At 41.9% G+C, this 25,667-nt stretch overlaps 1 protein-coding gene across 1 annotated transcript in view; it reads right to left on the reverse strand.

Annotated features, from left to right (window-relative positions):
* The window catches only part of LOC126260331 (synaptogenesis protein syg-2-like), a 437,845-nt gene extending 417,938 nt beyond the window's left edge, over window positions 1–19,907 (reverse strand). The window contains exon 1 of the mRNA XM_049957655.1: window positions 19,132–19,907. Coding sequence (XP_049813612.1) covers window positions 19,132–19,225 — 94 coding nt within the window. The 5' untranslated portion in view covers window positions 19,226–19,907. The remainder of the gene's footprint in view (window positions 1–19,131) is intronic.
* Window positions 19,908–25,667: the final 5,760 nt, after the last annotated feature.

The following is a 25,667-nucleotide window of genomic DNA, read 5'->3' on the forward strand; positions in this document are numbered from 1 at the left end:
TCAGCATTCAGCTAGGTAGGCGGACATCTTCATGCTGGTTTTGAAAAGTGAGTTCCCTGATGCAAGATTCCTGCAGGAAAGCTTTCGAAAAGGTAACTGTCTCAAAAGAATTGGTTCTGTTACGGAAATATAGGCTTTGTTACTCTTTGGAAGTATCATCCATGTATTAGTGCTCTCTGTCAGTCGATAAAACGCTTATAAATTTGAAGACGTTTACTTCTGTCCTTTTTTCCTTTTTTTTTTCTTTGTTCACAAATGCCAATGTGTCACATCACAAGAGTATTGTATAAATGTCTACATTAATTATTAATTCAACAACAGTAAAATACATTAGACCAAGCTCGGTGGTGCAGTGGTTACAGTTATGTTTGTGGTCATGACAGGAGCTATTACATTACTCTTTTTCTTGTGGCAGGATCTTGAATCAGTTCCTAGTCTGGAATAAGATCTGCAGGCCTCATGGTTCCTTCATAATCCTTAAGGTGGAAGCTGCGATGTTTTCTTCGAAAAGGACATACCAGGGCCCTCTTTCTCCCATGACCACATCATTAATGTGAATTTAAAAAAAAAAATACATCCATTTTTTAAACAAATAAAAATGATTACTGTGATCTTCTCGTGCGCCATTCCGAAATGGAAAAGTAAATGAGTGAAACTGTGATGATATTCAAAACACCCTCCACTACACACCAACCCGGAGACGTAAGCTTCCATATATAAAGAATGAGACAGGAGTAGAATGAATTATTGTGGTTCGTCTGGTGTTCGTATTCACCTTCTGTTAAAAATCACGTATTTTGCTAAAGTTTGAAGTTTAATGCGCAATCGCTTCTAGAATAAATGTAACGTAGACGGATGAGCGAAAATACTATGATTTCCAGATTAATAGTTTATTACGTCACCTTCAGAATGCAATATGTCAGGAATTCAGCGTGGCATGGATTAAGCATGTTCCTGATAATTTGCCGTGGGTATGTGACAGTAAATGTCTACGCAGAGGAAATGAGATTCCCACAAATCATGAACCATTAGTCTATGGATTCAGAGCTGTCGCCCGATAGCGTCCGAGGTGTGTTCAATAGAGTTTAAATCAGGCGAATTTAAATCAGCAACATCGTCAACAGTTCGTTTACATACATCTCTTATCACTGCAACACGATACTGGCCTATTGCCATAGACAGTTATTCTGCTTGATGGTGCCATCGCAGTCTCGTGAGACATCAAGCGTGAAAGTCTAGAGATGGTCCGCAATGATGTTCATGTAGACCATGGCATTCATGTTGCCTTCGAATACTACTATACAATTACTAATATGAAACTTCCTGGCAGATTAAAACTGTGTGCCAGACTGAGACTCGAACTCGGGACCTATGCCTTTCGCGAGGAAGTGCTCCACCAAGTGAGCTACACAAGCACTATTCAGGCCCCGTCCTCCCAGCTTTACTTCTGCTTCTGTAAAGTTTGGAAGGTAGGAGACGAGGTACAAGTATGTCATTCTGAGCAGTGGTTCTCTTTCTAAAGAGCTCTGATAATGGAACTTCAGTTATGGACACCTTGAGTATTAGAACTAGTCTGACCACTTCTCGGCAGATAAAAGCGCTGTTCAGGGCGAAATATGTGCAATGGCCGCTTTTCCCGTGCTGGCCACATCACCACATCTTCTGCTGGTCTTAAAAAAATGGTTCAAATAGCTCTGAGCACTATGGGACTTAACAGCTGAGGTCATCAGTCGCCTAGAACTTAGAACTAATTAAACCTAACTAACCTAAGGACATCACACATATCCATGCCCGAGGCAGGATTCGAACCTGCGACCGTAGTGGTCTCGCGGTTCCAGACTGTAGCGCCTAGAACCGCTTTGCCACGCCGGCCGGCCCAGTTTTAGAAATCTGACTTTTGTCAGAAAGCCAGATCATCTTATCGATCAAGAAAATTCTGTTCTCCTAACCATGTCTGAATTGCATTACTGGCATTTGAGTATTCAACTTATTATAAAGAAAAATAAATGACAACCAGAACAACTAATCAAAATACGACGTATTTCGAAACATGATTTGTGGAAGACAAAAGAACAGGTTCACAACAATTTCGTGTAATGTATCTAAAGGATCAGTATCCGATGTACGTTTGGTAACAGTGATCACTCCTGTACAGAATGCGAAAACACAGTTCGTATTACGATATACATGGAGGGCTTATGGAACAGATTGTGTAAACATGTATTTTAATTATATATCTTTCATATGTAGTTCTGTTTAGAACTGCTCAAGGTAGTTTGTTGGTTTTGGGTTCATTTTGTTACATATTTGGGTATTTTTGTCACTTTTTTAAAGATGGAGAATGCACCACGAATGTACATACGACGAATATTTAGAGTAGGTACAATTTAAGTACATGTAGTAATAGATTAAAAGCTATTGAGAAAATTTACAGAATGTACTTTATGTGTCAACTACGCACCAGAATATAACTGTCGGGAAAAGTGATTGGTCAGTGTCAAACCATTCTAAAGTTTGATTACTTTTGAGCAATGTAATAAAATAGGTAGTCAGAGTCCCGCGTATTCTTAGACCACAAACGCCTCCACACTATTAATTTCAACAGTTTGCAGTTGTGTCTTTCATTATGAGTCATGTAAAGAGCACTTACCCTGTTTTGAGTACAATCCGGCTTCCCTAGCTACGATCGAGTAAACTGGAGACAGGAATATCAACTTGCCAATATTTTGTAGCGTCGACAGTCTCATTAAGGGTGCAAATTCTCCTCATTATAAGCTCTAAGCAGAACCAATGGTTCTTTATTCTTTCCCCTTTCTTCCTTTTTCCTTCTTTCTCTATAGCTGAATGAGACGAAGCAGGAGCGCGAAGAGGGTAGTGCCGTGTACGACACTACAGAGAATCAAGCGAAGACGTGGCGACTGCGGAGAGAATCCTTTCTAGGAGTGTAGTGATTTTTATTAGGTACAACTCGTGCACGGATGTGAAACTGTCAACAGATTTTGTTCGCATGTAGCTATTTACTGGAACTACACTCCTGGAAATTGAAATGAGAACACCGTGAATTCATTGTTCCAGGAAGGGGAAACTTTATTGACACATTCCTGTGATCAGATACATCACATGATCACACTGACAGAACCACAGGCACATAGACACAGGCAACAGAGCATGCACAATGTCGGCACTAGTACAGTGTATATCCACCTTTCGCAGCAATGCAGGCTGCTATTCTCCCATGGAGACGATCGTAGAGATGCTGGATGTAGTCCTGTGGAACAGCTTGCCATGCCATTTCCACCTGGCGCCTCAGTTGGACCAGCGTTCGTGCTGGACGTGCAGACCGCGTGAGACGACGCTTCATCCAGTCCCAAACATGCTCAATGGGGGACAGATCCGGAGATCTTGCTGGCCAGGGTAGTTGACTTACACCTTCTAGAGCACGTTGGGTGGCACGGGATACATGCGGACGTGCATTGTCCTGTTGGAACAGCAAGTTCCCTTGCCGGTCTAGGAATGGTAGAACGATGGGTTCGATGACGGTTTGGATGTACCGTGCACTATTCAGTGTCCCCTCGACGATCACCAGTGGTGTACGGCCAGTGTAGGAGATCGCTCCCCACACCATGATTCCGGGTGTTGGCCCTGTGTGCCTCGGTCGTATGCAGTCCTGATTGTGGCGCTCACCTGCACGGCGCCAAACACGCATACGACCATCATTGGCACCAAGGCAGAAGCGACTCTCATCGCTGAAGACACGTCTCCATTCGTCCCTCCATTCACGCCTGTCGCGACACCACTGGAGGCGGGCTGCACGATGTTGGGGCGTGAGCGGAAGACGGCCTAACGGTGTGCGGGACCGTAGCCCAGCTTCATGGAGACGGTTGCGAATGGTCCTCGCCGATACCCCAGGAGCAACAGTGTCCCTAATTTGCTGGGAAGTGGCGGTGCGGTCCCCTACGGCACTGCGTAGGATCCTACGGTCTTGGCGTGCATCCGTGCGTCGCTGCGGTCCGGTCCCAGGTCGACGGGCACGTGCACCTTCCGCCGACCACTGGCGACAACATCGATGTACTGTGGACACCTCACGCCCCACGTGTTGAGCAATTCGGCGGTACGTCCACCCGGCCTCCCGCATGCCCACTATACGCCCTCGCTCAAAGTCCGTCAACTGCACATACGGTTCACGTCCACGCTGTCGCGGCATGCTACCAGTGTTAAAGACTGCGATGGAGCTCCGTATGCCACGCCAAACTGGCTGACACTGACGGCGGCGGTGCACAAATGCTGCGCAGCTATTGCCATTCGACGGCCAACACCGCGGTTCCTGGAGTGTCCGCTGTGCCGTGCGTGTGATCATTGCTTGTACAGCCCTCTCGCAGTGTCCGGAGCAAGTATGGTGGGTCTGACACACCGGTGTCAATGTGTTCTTTTTTCCATTTCCAGAATGTATGTTAACGAAACAGTCACAGTAATGAACCCCCTAAGATGACTGCCTTTCGTTAGCATAGTTGCAGCAAACAGCTTCTGTTGACAGTTTCACATCTATGCACGGCATTATGTATTAAAACTGATATTATCAACTCTAGGCCGGCCGGAGTGACCGTGCGGTTCTAGGCGCTACAGTCTAGAACCGCGCGACCGCTACGGTCGCAGGTTGAAATCCTGCCTCGGGCATGGATGTGTGTGATGTCCTTAGGTTAGTTAGGTTTAAGTAGTTCTAAGTTCTAGGGGACTGATGACCTGAGATGTTAAGTCCCATAGTGCTCAGAGCCGTTTTTTTGTGAACTTTAACAACACAGACAGCTTTAAGAAATCTCAAAGTGAACTGCATTTGGTGACGTTTAAAGCACAATTTACTCTTACAAGACAAAATCTTTGACTTCAATGATAACCATAAAGGACGTTAGAAGAAGATACGTATGCTTCATCGGCATGAGAAAAAACGCTTAAAGATTACTCGAAGTTGAACAAGGGAACATATCATCATTAACTATGAATACCTTATGACAAGTTATCTAAATCGTGACATGATGACGTGTATTTAAAAATATTAATGCTCAAGCTTTGAGCTAATACACGGCAACTGTCTTTCTAAGAAAGTGTAGTTGATGAGTATGTCATAATGGCAGCTCGTGAAGAGTTATCGAAAATATATATTGACAGTGTGACACGCGAACAGCTTGACACTCTTCACAATAAACCACATACGAAGCGTAAGATGCAGGGGTATTTCGAAACATAATTTCGGAAAACGTAATAATAAGTTTTATTGTCCGTCGACAGAGGGTATGCTTGAATTAGCAAGGGATGGGAAATATTATCTGTCATATTCTTTTCAAGAGAACCATCCCAGCATTTGCCTTGCCCGATTTTGGGAAAGCGAAATAAATATTGATAGCGGGATGTGACTTAGCGCCGCTGTCCTTCCGAATCTGTGCGAACCGACCGCTTTTATGGGAATCATTTCGTTATTTACATTATCGGATTCAGGCAAATAATTAAAAACCTAAAATTCAACAGTCGGAAGGAGTTGAGGAACAGCCATCCTCAGGAATGCGAGCAAAATGTGTTAGCCACAGTACCACATCGCTCGTGGTCCAAGGCTACCTGTTCTGTTCAGTGCACCGTAGAGATTAAGCAACCAGTAAAGCGACGTCACGAGAGGTATAGGTTGGTTAGAGAAAAAATAATGAGGATAACGAGAACTGTTGATAGTAACCAGTAAACCTAAAAACCTGCATCTTACGCTTCGTATGTGGTTTATTGTGAAGAGTGCAAGCTGTTCGCGTGTCATACGTTTGCTGTCAATATTTATTTTTGATAACTCTTCACGAGCTGCCATTATGACACACATATCAAAAATAAAAATGTCAGGCCGAATGCGTATTTGCTGTGTCATAACCGAGAGGGATCAAAGTTATCTAGCAAGAATATCTTACAGCACATAAACAAGCCCAGTGACTCATTCAATTCAATTCTTTACTAAAACTAGGGAGATTTTTATATATGATCCGTCTCCATTGTAATACTACAGTCCAAAACAAATAAGAACATTTCTTAGATTTGGAAGAAGGCGGCAAAAAACCAGGAAACCTTTGTGAACGATACCCAATGAACGAGTTAGCACCAACGGTAATTGTTTGTTGGATGTGTATGTAATTTTGGGTTATCCACTCTTGTCAGTGCTGCATGTGACTTTTGGTTGTGTAAGCACTGACTGAAATCGTGTATAACAGTCTATAAAATCAAGTGGACTCTTAAACTGCAGTCACAAAGATGATCATCTTTTTCGTTTACAGTGCCACCAGAGATCGAATGTTAACCCCTATAACAGACATTTTACCCAAACGTTTTATAAATATCTTACGTTTGGAAACCAGAATATCTCATTAAATAATAGACTCCCTGACCTTCGGTAGTTTATTCAGCGAACACTTTTACAGGCTCTGCCATTGCACCTATCAAATTCACACTTTACACGTACGACTCAGTGATAGATACGATATATCGCCGAGACATGAAGAGAAAGCTGAATTAACGATTATGTTGTAAATCTACTATATTGTGTACTATCTATCGTTTCACTGGCGCTCATACACCAGGAAGGGAAAAATGAGGTGAGACGGAGAATTCTGACCGAAGGAAATCCTTCATGTGTGGCGACAGGCTACTTCCCGTTCTACTGGATTCCTGATATCCAATTCCAGGTTAAAAAGAGAGAGAATTCCAATTTCTATCATTAAAACTATTATTCAGTCACTTTAAGGATGCGCGATAAGAGTTGCTGACAAGTAACTATTTTATAAACGAAACGTAACTACAGTAACTGATTACATTTGTTGACGGATTACTGATTCTCGAACAGAAACTTATTCAAAAGCAATCTTTAGGTGTCCTGTAACATTCAATGAGCATGCTGTACTTAGATACCGTTTAAGTTCAGCTGGTAAGACCACTACGTCTGGAAACAAAGTGGCTGTGATATTTTAGTGTCTCGTTAAAAAATTTATCTTCAATTGTAATATCCCGTCGACTCCGATACCAGTATCAGAGGGGGAAAGGAATTCGTCATGATCAGCTCAAATACGGAAAAAGTTATTTTTACATATCGTGGAAGTGAAAGCTGACTGTGAACGTGATTTTCTTTTCTGCGTTTATACGGTATCTACACCACCCTTACACTTTTTGCTGAATATCTGCTGTATGTAACTCTCTAATCACTATTCGTCACATGGTTGTGAACGTCCCACAATCATCTAGGCGTAAACGAGAATGTTCTGAAACGAATGTGAACACGACCCCTTACCCAAAAGAAGTCTTCACATTCAAACTTTGAATTTTGATTGACTGTCTACCTCTAACAAGGGAACCTCCCCATCGCACCCCCCCCCCCCCTTAGATTTAGTTATAAGTTGGCACAGTGAATAGGCCTTGAAAAACTAAACACAGATCAATCGAGAAAACAGGAAGAAGTTGTGTGGAACTATGAAAAAAAGTAAGCAAAATATACAAACTGAGTAGTACGCAACATCACGGAGGGTGTGAGCTAAGGAGCGCCATGGTCTCGTGGTTAGCCTGAGCATCTGCGGAACGAGAGATCCTTGGTTCAAGTCTTCCCTCGAGTAAAAAGATTACTTTCTTTATTTTTGCAAAGTTATGATCTGTCCGTTCGTTCATTGACGTCTCTGTTCACTGTAATAAGTTTAGTGTCTGTGTTTTGCGACCGCACCGCAAAACCGTGCGATTCCTTACATTTCGGAAAATATTCATTGACCTTGTTATTGAAGTCGCGAGCTATATTTGCTGGATTCATATTGCCCACGGAATACATCTCACGTATTTAAAGCACTATCTTCCAAAGTAGCGAACAGTCAACTGCCAGCCAGGGAGCCTCGTTAGCGCGAATACTCTATCTCCCGCACGCTGTAGTCGACTGACGTCGTGTGTTTCGATGATTGTTTAGGTGTAGCGTCCCCATACTACGGCGCAGTTACCTCGCATCGGACGGACGGGCGGACAGATAACAATTGTCTGAAAATAAAAATTTAAACTTTTCTCTCGAGGGGAGACTTGAACCTAGGACCTCTCGTTTTGCAGCTGCTCACGCTAACCACGGGACCCCGGCGCTCCTGCGCCCACAGTGTCCTTGATGTTGCCTATCTGCGCATGGACTACTCAGTTTGTATATTTTGCTTATTATTTTTCATAGTTCCACAGAACTTCTTCCTGTTTTTCGATTGATCTGTGTTCAGTTTTTCAAGGCCTATCCACTGTGCCAACTTATACCTAAATCTGATGGGGGTGCGATGGGAAGTTCCCTTGTAAGAACTATTACACTTTACAGTCGCTAAATATCTCGTTATTCTCTTAGTTCATCAGAAACTGTTCTAAAAGGGGTGGAGGAGCTATGGGCTTCATACTCCCACAGAGATGAACTAGCACCTCTACAAAAAGTGAGTGAAGAAAACATTCTTTGCTACATAGCTTTCTCGCTACTGTAATTCGTAATATGAAAGATTAAGTAAAGAACTTCGTTTACTCTAGAAAATTTGGAGACGGCATGGTGATGCAAAATTTCTATGAACTCAACGCCCCCTCTCCCCACCCGATACCAAAATCCAGATTTCGACTCCACATCAGAAGTGAATAAATGACCTTCGGCTCCGATAATCCACCCATCTACGATGACCTTGCAGCCGACGGAATGTTAGCCATTGATATTCCGCTTTCTTCCAAGGCCCTTGGCCGTTGAAGGAAGAGCGTAACAAATAGAAATATATTTTTTGAATCGTATGATCCACGTATTGCAGTTACCATGAACTCATTAAACTACATCATCTTCATTCCCTCTTCTCAATTTTAATCATCCATTTAGTGACCTTGACCCGAAAATGTTTCAACTTTTACTTTCATTATCACCAATCTTGGCGGAAGAAATGAAACTACGAATCACGTTAGACCTCATCCAACGGCAGTTTTGATTCTACCATCGTGACTGTTGATAATGAATTTTAAAACATGTCCCGTTCACTAAATAAAAGCGCAAACTGAAGCGAAGATGTTCGAAATTGTAACTTTTGGTTAACTATGTTAAACAGTCGTTCCGACGGCATAAAATCTGTACCCGATGCTATGAATAGCTAACAGAGTTCTGGCCGTTTTGGAGTGTCCTTTGTTCATAAAGTGCAAATTATAAGTGGTTACCATTTTACGGTATATTGATAATTTTTACTTATGGACCGTCTGACAGCAACTGAATAAAACACAATTTTAGTGCCATACGCGATTCCCCTTTATTTTCTGCAAGGCATCATCAGTGGCCTGGAATATGTACATATGTTAGCTATTTTATTTACATTTTTGTCACTGTGCCTATAGGTTATAAACAGTTCTGGTGGTTGGTATTTCCTATTAAGTAGTAATGTTTTGAACTGTACTTACAGGTTGCGTGGACAGTTTCTTACATATTACGCTCCTGTTGCACTTTTGGTGTTGTTCTTCTTCTTATGATCGCCAATTTGCGTTTTTTTTCGACATTACACAGCACTATGGACTGAACGCTTGTTTTAATGCAATATTTTGGTTTCTGTTGTCGACTGTCAAATGTTTTTGCCAAAGATCGAATGTTATTGCCAAACTTATGAGTGTAACTATTGAAGTATCTGTGGTCTGTTCGCGTATGCATTTGCGTGTGCGTTTGTGTATGTGTGTGTGTGTGTGTGTGTGTGTGTGTGTGTGTGTGTGTTTTGGTGTGATGTATATTTCTTGTGCTGTGTGAGTCTGTATTTTGGAATGGTACGATTTTTTTTTTGGCTGTGTATGTATGTATGTGTGTGTGTGTGTGTGTGTGTGTGTGTGTGTGTGTGTGGGTGGGTGGGTGTGTGGGTGTGTCCAGATGGTGTGGGGAATAGTTTTTTTTTTGTTTTATGTTATCATTTCCTTTATTAAGGGTAGTAGGGAGCCTGTGCTGATGTGTGTTTGTTCATTTATCACATGTTTGTTTTCTGCTATGGCTTTCTGGATCATAAGAAGAAGATCAACGCCAAAAATGCAACAGGAACGTTATATGTAAGAAATTGTCCACGCAACCTGTAAGTACAGTTCAAAACATTACTACTTAATAGGAAATACCAACCACCAGAACTGTTTATAACCTATAGGCACAGTGACAAAAATGTAAATAAAATTGCTAACATATGTACATATTCCAGGCCACTGATGATGCCTTGCAGAAAATAAAGGCGAAACGCGTATGGCACTAAAATTGTGTTTTATTTAGTAGCTGTCAGACGGTCCATAAGTAAAATTATTACCATACCGTAATATTATACGCAACTGAGGAAGACAGTACTACAAAAGTTGAAGAGGTCACCATTTTCTTCTGTACGAATTTGGACTCAAATTTCCAACCGATTTCGCTGCTATTTGACTGCTGAGCATGCTTTGGTGATTTCATGGTAATATACATTTGCATTTTGAGCTAAAAGTAGTGAATTAAGTATCTCTGAAAGCTCCATACGTACTGTTTCCAGCAAGTTCCCTCACCTCAGGTACACAGTGTTTTAAATTTAGAGTACTCAAGTAAGCAGCGAGTAGAAGAAGCATCTTTCAACGACGAAATAATGGATGCCAATATCTATACATAGATTAGAGTATGGTCATCAATAATAACGGTTTCGTCTGTGGCTACAAAGAAAAAGTGTGTGGGAGAAGAACAGACTACTGTTACAACCTGTCAAGGGTCATTAGTCTAGATATATTGGATATAGCTGGTGCTATCTCTGAACATTCATCATTCCTCAACTAACAGCGTGTTCTTTGTCACTCCAGGCACGATGATACTTATTACTTACTACTTAGTCCAAATTAATTCCGTACATCTCCCTAGATTTTCGGTTAATAATTCAACGTCTAAATGCATTTAAATTACAATACTGATGACAGATAAGGGAGACTGATCGGTAACTAACTGCATATGGCAGATGGGAAGACGAAGTAGGAGGTGAAAACCTGCATTTGCTAAAGCATGGCATTGGTTGTTAAAGAAACAGTGCGTCAACGAGCATGTAGTTGAAATACGTCTCGATAACGTATGCGAAATGAACCATTATGAGAGATTACAGCTGTGTGCAAGCCAGAAATGAAACCGGGATCTCGATTCTTTGTTGACAGCCTGAAGCTTTGCATCTCCCGAAAGCCAGAGAAATGAGTTCGAGTTAAGCTTCAGTACACAGTTTGAGATGGTCACCACATTTCATTTCAACGACTCTGCACTCTATAGTGAGGGATTTATTCTCAATGCGTTTCTCTTTTCAAGCAGATCAATGACGGTGAGACGCAATATCATTCGGAGCCCGTGCGCCCTCCAGTCGGAGGCGGTGGGCGTGGACAAAGATCAGGGATATAAATAACACTAAAATGTAAATATTGTAACTACCCACGGTAGCCAAATATTTTAACCATCTCTCTACTACGATACGTACAGATTGTAACAGCGCTTGAATGTAAGACATACCGGTTTTTCAAATGCCGACAGTCACCAACGGAGAATAAATTCAGACAAGTAAAATGTGTTGATGCCAGAGCTCAAAAATTTTCTGTTCTATCTCATTAGTATGTAGTACTTTGGTAGATTACACAGTTACAGGAAGAAAGGTGAATGATATATACAGAGACAGTCGTCACGAAAATGTGAAGATGGAAATTAAGTAACTTACGACACGAAAATGAAAACCCGATCGAAAGCGTGCTTTCGAGATTATGCGTGGGTCATAGCTATCTCCTTATTAAACATACGATTGTGAGAAATTTGAATGAGACCTAGGGAATAAAAACGGCCAACGTTTCATCTTCTTTACATCGTTGGATTGTTGAAAAACGCATTGATGGAAGTGCGTTGTAAATACAGATAGTTACTTCAGCAACTGATGTAAAGCACTTCCAATGTTAATAAGAGCATATTCGTGTCGGTGAACTATCTCCTTATTAAATACGTAGTTGCGAAAAATTTGAATAAGGACTAATGAATAAAAACGGCCAAGGTTTCGTCTTTACTAATCACTCGATTGTTGAAAAATACATTGATAGAATTGTGTTGTAATAACAGACATTACTTTAGCAACTCTTATATAGCATTTCCAGTGTTAATAGGAACATAGTCTTATCGATAAACTATTATACAAAATAAATGGCAGATGTCAAATAGCTGTAAAAAGTATGTGTCATTAGCTTTTAAGAGTAAAAGATAGAGCCTACAGTAAATAGCAGCATACGACATTATTCCACCACTTGATTACGTGAAATAAGGTTAACTTGCTGGAATACGCTGATTAATATGAAATGAATCGAGATGCACAAAAGCGAACTCGAAAAAGTAGCCTGAAATGCCCCAGGGAGAATGATCGTCAACGTATTTGGCACGATAGTCAAATGTTGCGAACGTAATTTGGTATTTAAATCTGTCGAGACGTGGCGTGTCAGTTTTCGCAGCTTAATATAGGTCTATAAACGAGTGGTGACCAACATAGCCACTTATGTTAGCACGCCGCTTCTGGGATTCGAACAAGGGGGGGGGGGGGGGGGGGGCGGTGAGAGCTCTGGTCCCGGATCGAATCTGCCCGGCGGATTACCGACGAGGGTGGGTGTGTCGGTCAGGTTAGCTGTGTTGTGTAGGTGGTTTCCCATACTCGTCTAGGTGAATACCGAGCTGGTATTGACATCCCGTTTTAATTACACAAATATTTCGATAGCTGCCTCATACTTTCACACGGGGGTGACATGTAGCCATTCCCTAACAGTAACACTGTCAAAACCAGATTAACATTCAGACACCGCGAAAGGAACAGTAAAAGGAAGAACTGAAGGAAAGTTAAACAGTTACGCAGTTTCATGCATGTCCCTGACCACTGAGGTGGAATTTAACAAAAGAATGGATATTTATAAAATACTTTTTATTTCATGTACCTTCTTTTTCGGATAAAGGTGAAATGACCTCCTAGTATGGGAATTCTCGGATTTTTCAAGAGGGAAACATTCAGATTGTCGAACAACTGTTCATCAGTTGCTACAGGCACATAACGTCGTATTTACTTTTCGCTTTTTGCGGAAACGAATACTTCATAGTGCAAGTAAGTATTGTGAAATACTTCGTGTACCTACCAGAGCGGAACTCGAGGAGGTTGAAAAGAGAAAGAATTTGATGAGAATTATTATAAAAGTAACATGTAAAGGTGGAAATTTTTTTAAAAGTTTATTTTTGTAGGGGTTCACAGCCCCTACGTGTTTTGAGAATAAAAGCTTAGTCCACGTAGGCTGTAATCTGTTTATTATTGACCAGTTTCAACCGTCAGTTAGTTTCAGGCACATATTTTAAGCATCACGCTTCATTTCACAGTGATGTGTACTGATGAGCCAAAACCTTATGAAGACTGCCCACCGCGAGGTTGAAATGCCTCCTGGTGGTGATGCGCGCACGCAACGCAGTAAGGAAACAATGTAAGTGAAAGACAGACGAATGGTCAGTCATTATATCGAAGAAAAGCGCCGCAGGTACAGATGTCCACAGATAAAAACGGTTTTGGCAAGGGGGCATTGCTGCAGCGCTGCGGCTGGAAACGAGAATCTCGGAAAGGACGAAGCCGGTCGCCTGTTAGCACCTATGGAAACAGGTTGAACGTCGTATGATATTGAAAGACCACGTGTCATCACAGAACGTAGAGAGGTTGGTGGATCCCACACTGTGTAAACCAGGACAGACAGCGATCTGTGGCAGATCTGACGACAGAGCACACTGCTGGTGCAGGTCCAGGTGTTTCAGAGCACGCCGTTCAAAGGCCGTGTTGAACTAGGAGCTCCACATTAAACGACCCCTTCGTGTTATTGTGCTGACCCAATGGCATCGTCAGCTATGAATGCAGTGAGCACAGCACCACTGAGTTTTCACCGTGGATCAATTGAAACGTGTCTCTTGTCGAATGAATAGCATTTCTTGTTACACCAGGTATATGGTTAGGTCCGTATAAGCCGTCATCTAGGCGAATGGCTTCACGAAACATGCACTGCGCCACAGATGAGGGCCGGTGATGGCAGAGTTATACTGTGGAGTAGTTTGAGTTAAGCTTCCATGAGATCTGTGGCGGTAATCGAAGGCATGATGACAGCAGTGGAGTACGTAAACGTTATTGCTTACCATCTGTATCGCTTCATGCTTGAAATCTCCCCCTACAGCGGTGACATCTTTCAGCTTGATAACTGTCCATGTTGAAAGGTCAGAGTAATGCCGCGGTGGTTTGACGAGTATTGCAGGGAACTCACATTGATCTCTTGGCCAGCAAATGTGCCTCACATATACCCATTGTAACACACTTGTCGCCAGCTGCGTGACCATAAACCGCCATCCCGTAATTTACGGGAACTGATTGACCTCTACACAGACATAAGGTGCGACGTACTTCTGTAATCCTGTCAAGGATTTATAGAATACATGCCAAGTACAATCTCTGTTGTATTGTGTTTTAAAAGTGGAAAAACACGCTATTAAAGAGGTGGTCATAAGGTTTTGGCTGATCAGTTTATTAGTAAGTGAAATGAAGCGTGAAGCTTAAAATATGTAATTGAAAATAACCCACGGATGATATTGGCCAATTTCCCGGATAATAAAGAGATTACGACCTACTTTGACTATGAAATGAGAAAAAATATTATGCACAACCCTACGGATACAGAAGATTCAACCGGCCGAAGTGGCCGAGCGATTCTAGGTGCTTCAGTCTGGAATCGCGGGACCGCTACGGTCGCAGATTCTAATCCTGCCTCGGGTATGGATGTGTGTGGTGTCCTTAGGTTAGTTAGGTTTAAGTAGTTCTAAGTTCTAGGGGACTGATACCTCAGTTGTTAAGTCCCATAGTGCTCAGAGCCATTTGAACCATTTGAACCTCGGATGTTAAGTCCCATAGTGCTCAGAGCCATTTGAACCAGAAGATTCATTTTGATTGCCAGGTAAACATCACGTAACTGGGCCGAGGCTTAACTCTTGAAAGGTGGCTACACTGAGCCACAGCGCCAGAGATCGCGCTAGAGGGTATTGTTCCGCCGCCTCCACTGGCACTGATTATTGAGATGTCGTAGTGGGCAGTGCTTGTCGAGGAATCGTAGTAGTCAGTTCGTGTTGAGATGTGCTAGTAGGGAGTGCTTGCTGAGATGTGATACTGAAAAGTTCTTGTTGAGATGTGGTAATAGCGAGTCAGTGTGGAGATATATTGTAATGATTAGAGTGATTTTGGTCAATATATGAAGTTAACGAAACTTGATTTATTTTTCATTATTTAATGTCGTAAATAATGCTTCATTACAGGTTCAGTCAACAAAGCATCTGGCTTGTGTTCTCGGATTAGAGTGTAATTCTGGCTTTCTTGAGTAATTATGGTATTTCTATTTCCTTTAATTAATTCAGTATAAATGATATTTAAAATTTCTTGTGTTGTTGAAGAAGAACCGTGCCAGATGCGTACGTTGAGTCATACTTCCACACACAGAACAGTTATACTTGTGCTTTGGTTTCGTAGGTTTTATAGTTCTGGGGACTTAATTAATTAATTGTGTTGATGAAAATTTCCATTTCATTCTTTGTTATTGTTCTATGCAGTCAGATAGCGTAATAATACTACTCAGGGCCAACCGTTACGAGACTTCGTAACCGAACAGACAGCTACTGAAGCAAAAAATTAAAATTATTTGCATTATATTCTAAATAAGCCCCCATGCACTCTCTACGTACTATCTCTCTTACCGTCTGCGGAATTTGAAACCTATTTGACGAAACGCTACCCTGAAAACTGTGACAAGAGTAATTGAAACATATTCCTGCCTTTAAAGACTCCAATGCCAATTACGGAACAACATTTGCTACGATGTCTTCATGGATCAAAGTAGCGAGCACTTATCATCCGAATATATTTTTCAATATATATTTGCTACTTGGAGTTGTTTACGGATTATTGCCGAATCTTGAGATGTTTGAGGCTGATAATTGCTTAATATTCTTCATCTTACTGAAGCTGGGTTCATCTCTCTAAAGCTGGGGGTGTTGGGCAAGGAGAATAAGCTATACCGAATTGGATATTTCAAATTTCATTTTTAAATGAGGCTTTATTGTCATTACAGTAGAAATACGAAACTTGTTTCGTATTCTTTCTCAAATAACGCTATGACATGACTTCATATGTTAAAGTGAGTAACAGTCTATGTTTACAAACTGTCTATATACTTCCAAAAAGCTATGGTGGTAGGGCCGGCGCAAGAGACGTAGTTTCGGAACGCGTCAGGTATTTGGACACAAGCGCACCAAAATGAAACTGGTCGTGTAGAAATGCAAATAAATCAGCTACTAAAAAGGAAATAATTTCTCCACATTCACAATGTATTTTTGTCTTTCGCTCAGCACACTACTCGGTTCATCAAACAAAGAGATCTACAGAACGACTACGATGATAGGGACCTTCGGGATCACTCTCTGACTAACTGAAAGCCTCTTACTGCTGCTGCTGCTGTTGCTGTTTCTGTCTTCAGTCTAGTTTGATGCTGTTCTCCATGCTGCTCTATCCTGTCAAAATTTCATAATCTCCGAATTACTGCAACCTACGTTCTTCTCAATCTGTTAAGTGTATTCATCTTGGTCTCCTTGTACAATATCTCGCCCTTATCGGGATGTCTTCTACCAACCGATCCCTTCGTTTAGTCAAGCTATACCTCATCAATTGTCACTCGATCTATCCATCTGCTCTTCTGTGTTCTTCCGTTTCTGTAACTGACTAAATGTAAATGCGAGTATAGTCACAGAACGAAGCACAGCCTGTGTAAGGTGGTATACCGCTAAACATTCACCGTACTGTCAATGAAATTTTTCTGAGTATGTATTTCCATCAATGAGAGGAAACAAGAAAACACCAATAAAGTACGTGTGAAGCCTCTCCTCCCCATTCTCACTACCCTACCGGATTATGATAATAACTTCCTCCATCAGCATATGAGAACAAAAGGTTTTCTCGTTTAGCAGTCAACAAAACACCCTGAGGAAGGCCGCTTGCAACAGTGGCCGAAACGTCAGAGAATTTTACGAGTACATACTGATGATGCGATTACGTACCGTGAACCGTTTTATTCAGAGTGACAACGGCCGCGGAAGCCTACGCTTACATTCCTGGGCAATTTTCATACCGTACTTCCGTCGCCGTTCGTGGTGACAGCGAAGAAACATTGCCTTTCGCTGGCGATTAATCGTGAAACCACGTGCTTCACAACCTCCGCTTCCTCGATCTTCAGGTCTGGCATAGTTCTATATGCGAAACGTATTGAAGATGGATGCGCCTGAAGAATTTCGTAGTGTCTATAATATTGTTACTTCAGGGAATCGGGCAATGAATACTGTAAAATATTTTTTGATTTGGTTTGTTGCGTCAATTCACACATCGCCGCAATTATTACGCTTTGCGGCTTGACGCAGTGTTACGCAGCAATGCGTTTACATTCTGTGCTACAAGATTTTTCCCTCCTTATATACGTAACCACTACATTTTAGTGCTTCCTCTAATTTCTTCTTTTACTTGTGGGTAACCTTCGGACTGGCTCGGTCTAAGACACTAAGGCATAGCCCTACGACCACGCCCCGTATCACGTGCCGTTGCAGGCCGTGAGATCGACATTGTGCTGTCACCTCCGGTGCCAGGAAATCGTCTTGTGCACTGCCTTGTGGCTCACTATCTTACTGGTACATTGTCCGCCCTCTAGTCGAGCTTCGTTGTGAAATACAGTCAGGCATTGCAACGAGAAATCCTGCTTATCTATTCACGCGGATGGAAAAACAACAGCTATCGGAATGTGGATTCCGACAACTATAGTCGTTTCTATATAGATCATCTTTAATACGTTTCGCATATATCTCTATACGGCTGACAGGCCCCTGCGAATCTGTGTTACATCTTCCTACTAACGTATAACACTCATCATTGAGTCGGCAACTTTTTAAAACCTACCAATTGTGCAGGTTTACCAGTGGGAACACTACGAAATTTAACAAGTACGAAGAGCACATTTCTTTCAGTATTCCTTAATAAGATCAAGTATTCAGGTAAAACCGTGAGTTATGTATAGTTTTGTAATTTATTCTAAATGAAAAAGAACAAATTTATACCAAATGCACATTCTGAACTAAATACACTTGTTATCTTAGAAACAAGTGTGTGTGCTTCTATTTTACTACAATTTTCATCTTTCTAGACATATAAGAGCTAATTGTCCATTGAGATAGATGGAGTAAACTACCCATATATATCTTAATGTGAACGACTGCAAAGCAAAAAAGATCAACAAAGCCTTGACGAGTTTGTGTAATGCGCCTGCTTACTAATCCATAACGGGCTGACATAGAGCTTCGTCTCATTGTCACTTTCTGATGTGTAGATTACACTTCCACACTTCACCGTCTCGCATGACCTCGATGCTGACGGGACGTTAAACATTAACCTTCCTCACTTCTTTTCTGCTTTCCATCTTAGACTTTTCTTTGGCGAGACTGACTTCAAGCTCCTACCTAGTCATGCTGGACTGCGTTTCCTGTTTGTTTCTTAACCTCTTAGGAGCTGGCGTGAGTACTCCAGCAAAAAGTGTCAAAGCGCATTTCACTGTCAAACATTGCTATGTTCGCAAATTATTCCATATATGCGACGAAATCTGGAACTTGAAACTCTGTCCCCCCAGCCTTATAGTAATAAGATCGAAACAGATAGGAAGAGATCGTAATCTATAGTATTAATGAAGCATGAAATCTGCATTGTTATTATAGATCATCTCAGATATTTTACGACAGAAATGTAACTTCCTGTTAGTCTAATAATGCGTCGACAACGATATTAGTAAAGACGGATATAAAGTTCCTATATTACCAGATTATCGACAGAAATCGGCTAGATTCATTTAAAAAAAATTGTTGCAGGAGTCGCCTTAAACTATTTACACATAACCCAAATTAGAGTGCCTGATATCACTTGAACAATATTAATTTTAATGCGTCTCCAGTACACAAACGACTTTACCACTTTCATCAGTATAAATGTAACAACAAAATTCCGGTCTTACCTTGGGCTGAAACTATACCAGCAGAGGCGAAGAGTAGAAGAATGACCGTGGACACCGCGAGGACGGTGTCCAAAGACCGCTGTGGTTGTCCCATGTGTGCAGTTAACAGAACAGTAGTAACAGAACAGTCAGCAATGTATACTGAGGCACTGAACTGCGAAGATAACTTTACATTTCACTTCAAAACACTGTAGTCTTCACATTTCTACGATGGATGGTGAGAGTATTATTTGAATGCTGTCACCATGTTACGTATTTTATCTTGATTTTAGTTGTTAGAATTATTGAGTCTTACAGATGCTGTAGTGCGGTAAGGCAGAAAAGAGCTTGTGAATAGATTGTCACCCCTAGGAGACATGATGTAATTAATGTATGCTTCGTAGCGAGACAGTAAGGATTTCACACGTGCATCAACGCAGTAACTTGCCATTTAGCAGGTATGTCATGTTGCTCTTGGATAGTAAAGGACATAAAGAAAAATTATGATGGAGCAGCGCTTAACCCGCTAGCACAGGCGCGACGCTTTATTTATTTTATTTTTTTCGTACGAAAGATATTTCCTAAGGCATCTTAAAAACTCAGCAGATAAACAGAGAAAAATGATGCTTCATATCCATGATGCACCACTGAATCGCAGGGCTATCGAACCAAAGTATTACACCGCGTCGACCCGTCCGTCGCAGTGGCTTACGATGTTACGCGAGAGCCGTGCGCACACCAACTGTCGCCCGTGGATCCAGAGCGGACGCAGGTCCCCGCCTCCCAGCATGCTTCGCGCGCAGTGCCGCGAGAGCAACTGGCTCACGCACGGTAGGCGCTACAGAGGCCAGACGTGTTGCCCAGTGCGCATGCGCAGCTCGCTGGCTCTCGTGTGGACGTTAATTCGGATGTCGGCGCTCGGATCCGCCACCGATGCTCGACGAGGCAAACGGCTGCATCGAATCCTCGCGTCCATCGAAAGGTTTTTTTTTTTCCTTTTTTATCGCCAGTGGGTTTCAGTTGTCATGTAATATCCAAATCGGGTGGGTAGTTACTCGTAAAAAGCCAGTTTACAACGTGGTCCAATTAGTGCAAGTTTCATTAAGTAAAATTTATAGCTTGTGAAGCATGGCTGAACTTAAGAAAATGTTCTTCACTTCATTCTGACAAAAGTAACAAAAAATGAGCAAAATGCACATCACACACTCTTCCAATATATGTAAGTTTCATTATGTAAAACACAAAGTTCAAAAACATGGTTAAACTTGAGAAACTGTTCTTACTTCAAATTTTAAAACTTCGATGCAAATCTTGTTCACCCTTTCATTATTTTACGCATTAAGCTTAAGTTTTATGGCTACCTTAGAACTCCGGGACTGAGTAGAAAATCTAACTCTCAGGTGACAAAATCACAGGGAACCTCCTAATATCCTGTCGGAACTCCTTTTGCCGGCTACAGTGTAGAAACTCGACGTTGTATGGACTCAACAATTCATTGGAACTCCCCCGCAGCAATATTGAGTCATACTGCCTCTATATGCGACTATAACTACGGAAGCTTGCCGGAGCAGGATTTTGTGAACGAAGAGGCGTCTCGGCTATGTCGCATACTTGTTCGATGAGATTCATGTCGGGCGGTTTGGGTGGCCAATTCATTTTCTAGAACGTTCTTCAAAGCAATGACATTGCGCGTTGTCATCCACTGAATTTCACTCGTTGTTGAGAACATGAAGTCTATGAATGGCTGCACATGCCTGCAAGTAGACGAACATACTTATTTGCAGTGAGTGATCAGTTCAGATGGACCAGAGGAGCCAGTCCATTCCATGAAGCAACAGCCCACATCAATATGGAGCCATCACCAGCTTGCACAGTACCTTGTTGACAACTTGCGTCCATGGCTTCCAACCGTACTATCGGCTCTTGCGATCTGAAATCGGGACTCGTCTGATGAGGCCACGGGATTTGGATTATCCACGATCCAGTCGATATGGTCACGAGACCATGACAGGCGCTGCAGGCAATGTAGTGCTGTTAGCAAAGGCATTCGCGTCGGTCATCTGCTGCCGTAGCCCATTAACGCCAAATTTCGCCACACTGAACGAACGGATACATTCGTCGTACGTCCAGTATTGACTCCTGCGATTATTTCACTCAGTCAGCATTCGGCCGCTGCGTTGTGTCTGATGAGAGATAATGCCTGAAATTCGTTATTCCCAGCAAACTCCTGATACCGTGGATCTCGGAATACTGAATTCCATAACGATTTCAGAAATAGAATGCCCCTTGAGTTTATTTCCAATTACCAATCCGTGTTCAAAATCTGTCTGTTTCGTCGTGTGGCTATAATCTTGTCGGAAATATTTTCCCATCAGTCATATGAGTACAGTTGACAGCTCCGTCAAGGCACTGCCCTTTTATACCTTGTTTACCCGATACTACGACCATAGATGTATGTGGACATCGTGACCCTCCGAGTTTTGTCACCCAGTGTCAGCTAAACATACTATAAATTAAAGCACACCTCCATGGTTCCTATCTGTATGTTCAGGCCAATCTGAGGAATTATTGTAGGAATTTAGACACGCGTTCCACTAACAGATAGACTGATTCCCACCAAAAAAAAAAGAAAAAAAATGGTTCAAATGGCTCTGAGCACTATGGGACTTAACATCTGAGGTCATCAGTCCCCTAGAACTTAGAACTACTTAAACCTAACTAACCTAAGGACATCACACAACACCCAGTCATCACGAGGCAGAGAAAATCCCTCACCCCGCCGGGAATCGAACCCGGGAACCAGGCCGTGGGAAGCGAGAACGCTACCGCACGACCACGAGCTGTGGTAATGAAATATTTTATTAGTTCCTGGCCGTAGCCATCTTTATTTCTGAAAAGGTGTGTACTGTTCCTGATTATTATTTTCTTTCAAAACTGCGATGAGTAGATAATCTCTATTTGACTCTAAGAATGGTGTTGCAGGAATAAACTTGATCAGCAATCTTTTGATGAATAAGGTAAAACGCCTATTTAGGTAGACACGGAGTGTAATCTCCCCATGATGAAGGATGGATAAATATATTACGTCCTTTTCAACATTCGCTTTAATCGGTTTAGAGAAACGACAGAAGACCTATAGTACTTGACAAAGATTCTTGTATCACTGTCTCTGGATTGGTTTTGGACCTCTTCAAGTTTCAAACATTGTGTATGGCTGGTTTGAGGTTCAGTCTATCTAGAGGGATGCCCCCCAACAACAATCGAACAGTGGAATCTAAATTTTTGTACTGTTACCCGACAGTTAATAAATATCTATATCAAAATATCATATCTGAAAAATAGAGGTATTTCCCTTCGTTTCTCTACGTGTGGTCCTCCTACGTATCATATTATTTCCATCACTTTTTTTTGTTTTCGTTTCGTTCAACTTAACGTTAACGGAATATTCCCATCTTTATCTGCTGAACAATTTTTTTCACTCTTCGGTACGTTTTCTAGGCTTTTACCTGCGATCTTTGCAGCTCATAAATTTCATTATTTGCGGATTACTGTCATATATTATTTAGTAAGAGGCTGACCTCTTGGAAGAGATTTTCGTTTCTGTGAAAGAGTTTGCTTTGGTTTCATCACTTGGAAAAAAAGCGAAGACCTCCGATCTTTCCAGTCTGTTGCCCTTTGTTTTTCCACCAGACTCCTTCTACTCATTATAAAACGTTCTGTTACTGTAGAAATTAGAGGCAAATGACTGTAAAGCAGAGTCTGAACCGAACTGAAGGCTAGTGATAATTTGTTATTAACATGTTTAGTAGAGTAGTGGTCAATTAGATTTCGTTGATATTTTATGGAAGAAGTTTTTTTTTTTTATTTTTTATTTTTTTTTTTTATTGGAGGCAGTAGGATCCGTCCACTGAATTTGGTATTTAAGCTTATGTACTCAATTGACCCCCCCCCCCCCAAATTACCTCTAACTCTCCTGTCTCTTACGGTATGTTCAATAAGCAATATGTTTCCCCAAATGAGATCTATAAGTTCTCCCTGCTTCATTTTTCAACAAAATCTTTACATTCTAGTTTTCACATTTCTTCGTGCTGGATTATGTTGATCTTACAGCGTAATGTTACTTCATTTTTCAACAAAATCTTTACATTCTAGTCTTCACATTTCTTCGTGCTTATCTCGAATAATTGTGTCCGGAAAACAGTTGAATACTAAAGGCGAATATTTATAACTTTGCCATACCCAAAAGCGGATTTCAATGCCGTATGACATCTATCAACCAAGTTTCACTATGGAGGCTCAGTTCATCAGTGTCTGTAGAATAGCTGCTATTATCCCATTGTCCAGATCCACACCATCCAAGATCCGGCAAAAATAATTTTCATTAACCGAGCTGTAAGTCTTCTGAAAAGTTGTTGCATGTCAGATAGGAACTGTTCGCTCGTCAGTTGTAGATAAGGAAGACCATCATTTAGGTTCACGCTATGCTGAAGACACCCTGAAAATGCAAGCCTCCCATACGTTAAAAAGCTGAATGAGAAAATAATTCACGACTGTATTGCCGGCTTTTTGGTGTCAAAAGAGAACAATATTTCGGTCATTAATCACATAACCATAATTTGTTGGGTGGGAGTCCATTTTTATTATCATCATTCCGCACCTCTTCCAGAGCTTAAGTCCAGATCCTCTGCGGCGGGTCGACTGGCGTAGTCTCTCAGGTTCAGTCTGCGGCTCGATTCCCTTTTCCTGCATTGGCGAGCTGGAAGAAGTGAACTTTTCAGTCCATTACATATATTTTCTAAAAATCTCGTTCTTTGTCCTAATTAAACCAAATGTGAAGTTTCTAAAGCTCTGGCGATGTTGTAGCCAGTTAGCCAGTGTTGTGGCAGATTGGTTGTCTTTGGTCCGTATTTCAATAGTTTACTTGTTGACGCAGTACCAACAACTTAAGTCTTGGGAAAGAGCCACGTGACAAATGGAGTGAGAAATCAGTGATAATACTCGCTGGTTGTACGGAAGCTCCTCCAAAATTAAGGAGTGGCGTGGATTGAGTCAGTCGTACATAGGGCATGGTCCATTCCTCCAAAATCAACGAGTAGCGTGGATTGAGACTGTCCGTTTTCTGACCGATCACGACCCATACCCAGCGCATCTCTAATATTATGACACTCGGCCAGGGATCTCGACGCACATGAAGGAAATGTGGCTCTAGAACCACTCTTTTCCACTGTTACGTCCTAGATCAAGCAAGACAGCTGCCTTTGACACCCGAAACCACCAGTCAATCACGACAAGACACTAGTAAGTTTGTCCAGTCCTCTGTTCACATGACATATTTCACGTTCCATCGATGAGAACTTCACCCAGTTTACATTTTAATCACAGAGGGTGGTCATTCTCTGGACAGAACACGTTGAGCTACCCTGCCGTCAACCACTCAGCTAAAGAGGTGTACGGAAACCTATCAGTGGGCATTAACATGGGATGTGTCCATCCCATGTCATGATGACGGCTTGGACTCTGCTTGGGACGCTGTCGGTGAGGTGTCTTAATGTCACTGGAGGATTTAAACCGTTCTCCTTTAAGAGCTGAAGTATTTTCCCGTACTGTTCAACATACAAATAGAAAGAGAAATGGGAGGCATGAAATGAAAGCTCAAGAGGGGGTTAAAAATTTAGTGAGATGTCAATGATAAGATTCGTTGATAACGTTGCTGTCTTAAGTGAAAGTGAAGAACAATTACAGGACGTCTTAAATTAAATGAGTAGTCTAATTACAACAGAATGTGGACTGAGCGAAGAAAGACATGAAGAGTACCAGAAGTGAGATTAGAGATATTTTAACATCAGACTTCGGGAGCAGAATGTAGGCCAAGTTAAACAACGCTTCCGCCTCGGAAACAAAGTAACAGGTGGTGAACGTAGCAAGAAGGGCATTAAAATAGATGAGCACAGGGAATCAGGACATTCCCGGTTAAGAGAAGTCTGCTAATACTCCTGAGAAGGTACGTTTGGAGCACAGCATTGTGTGGTAGTGAGTCTTGGGCTGTGGGAAAACAAGAAAAGAAGGAAGAAGCGTTTAAAATGTAGTACTTCATTGAATGGCCAAAAATCTGATATAGGTATGCGTGTTCAAATACAGATGTATGTAAACTGGCAGAGAACGGCGCTGCTGTCGCAGCGCCTACATAAGACAAGTGTCTGGCGCAGTTTTTAGATCGGTTACAGCTGCTTCAATGACAGGTTATCAAGATATGAGTTTGAACGTGGTGTTATAGACGCTGCACGAGCGATGTGTCGTAGCAGTTTCGAGGTAGCGATGAAGGGGGATTTTCCGGTACGACCATATCACGAGTGTACCGTGAATATCAGGAATCCGGTAAAACATCATATTCCCGACATTGCTGCGGCCTGAAGAAAACCTGAAAGAACGGCATCATCGACGACAGAAGAGAATCGTTCAGTGTGATAGACGTGCAGCCCTTCCGCAAATTGGGGAAGATTTCAATGCTGGGCCATCAACAAGTGTCAGCGTGCGAACCTTTCAACGAAACATACCGA

This window comes from Schistocerca nitens, chromosome 5 (genome assembly GCF_023898315.1).
Source record: "Schistocerca nitens isolate TAMUIC-IGC-003100 chromosome 5, iqSchNite1.1, whole genome shotgun sequence".
NCBI lineage: Eukaryota > Metazoa > Arthropoda > Insecta > Orthoptera > Acrididae > Schistocerca > Schistocerca nitens.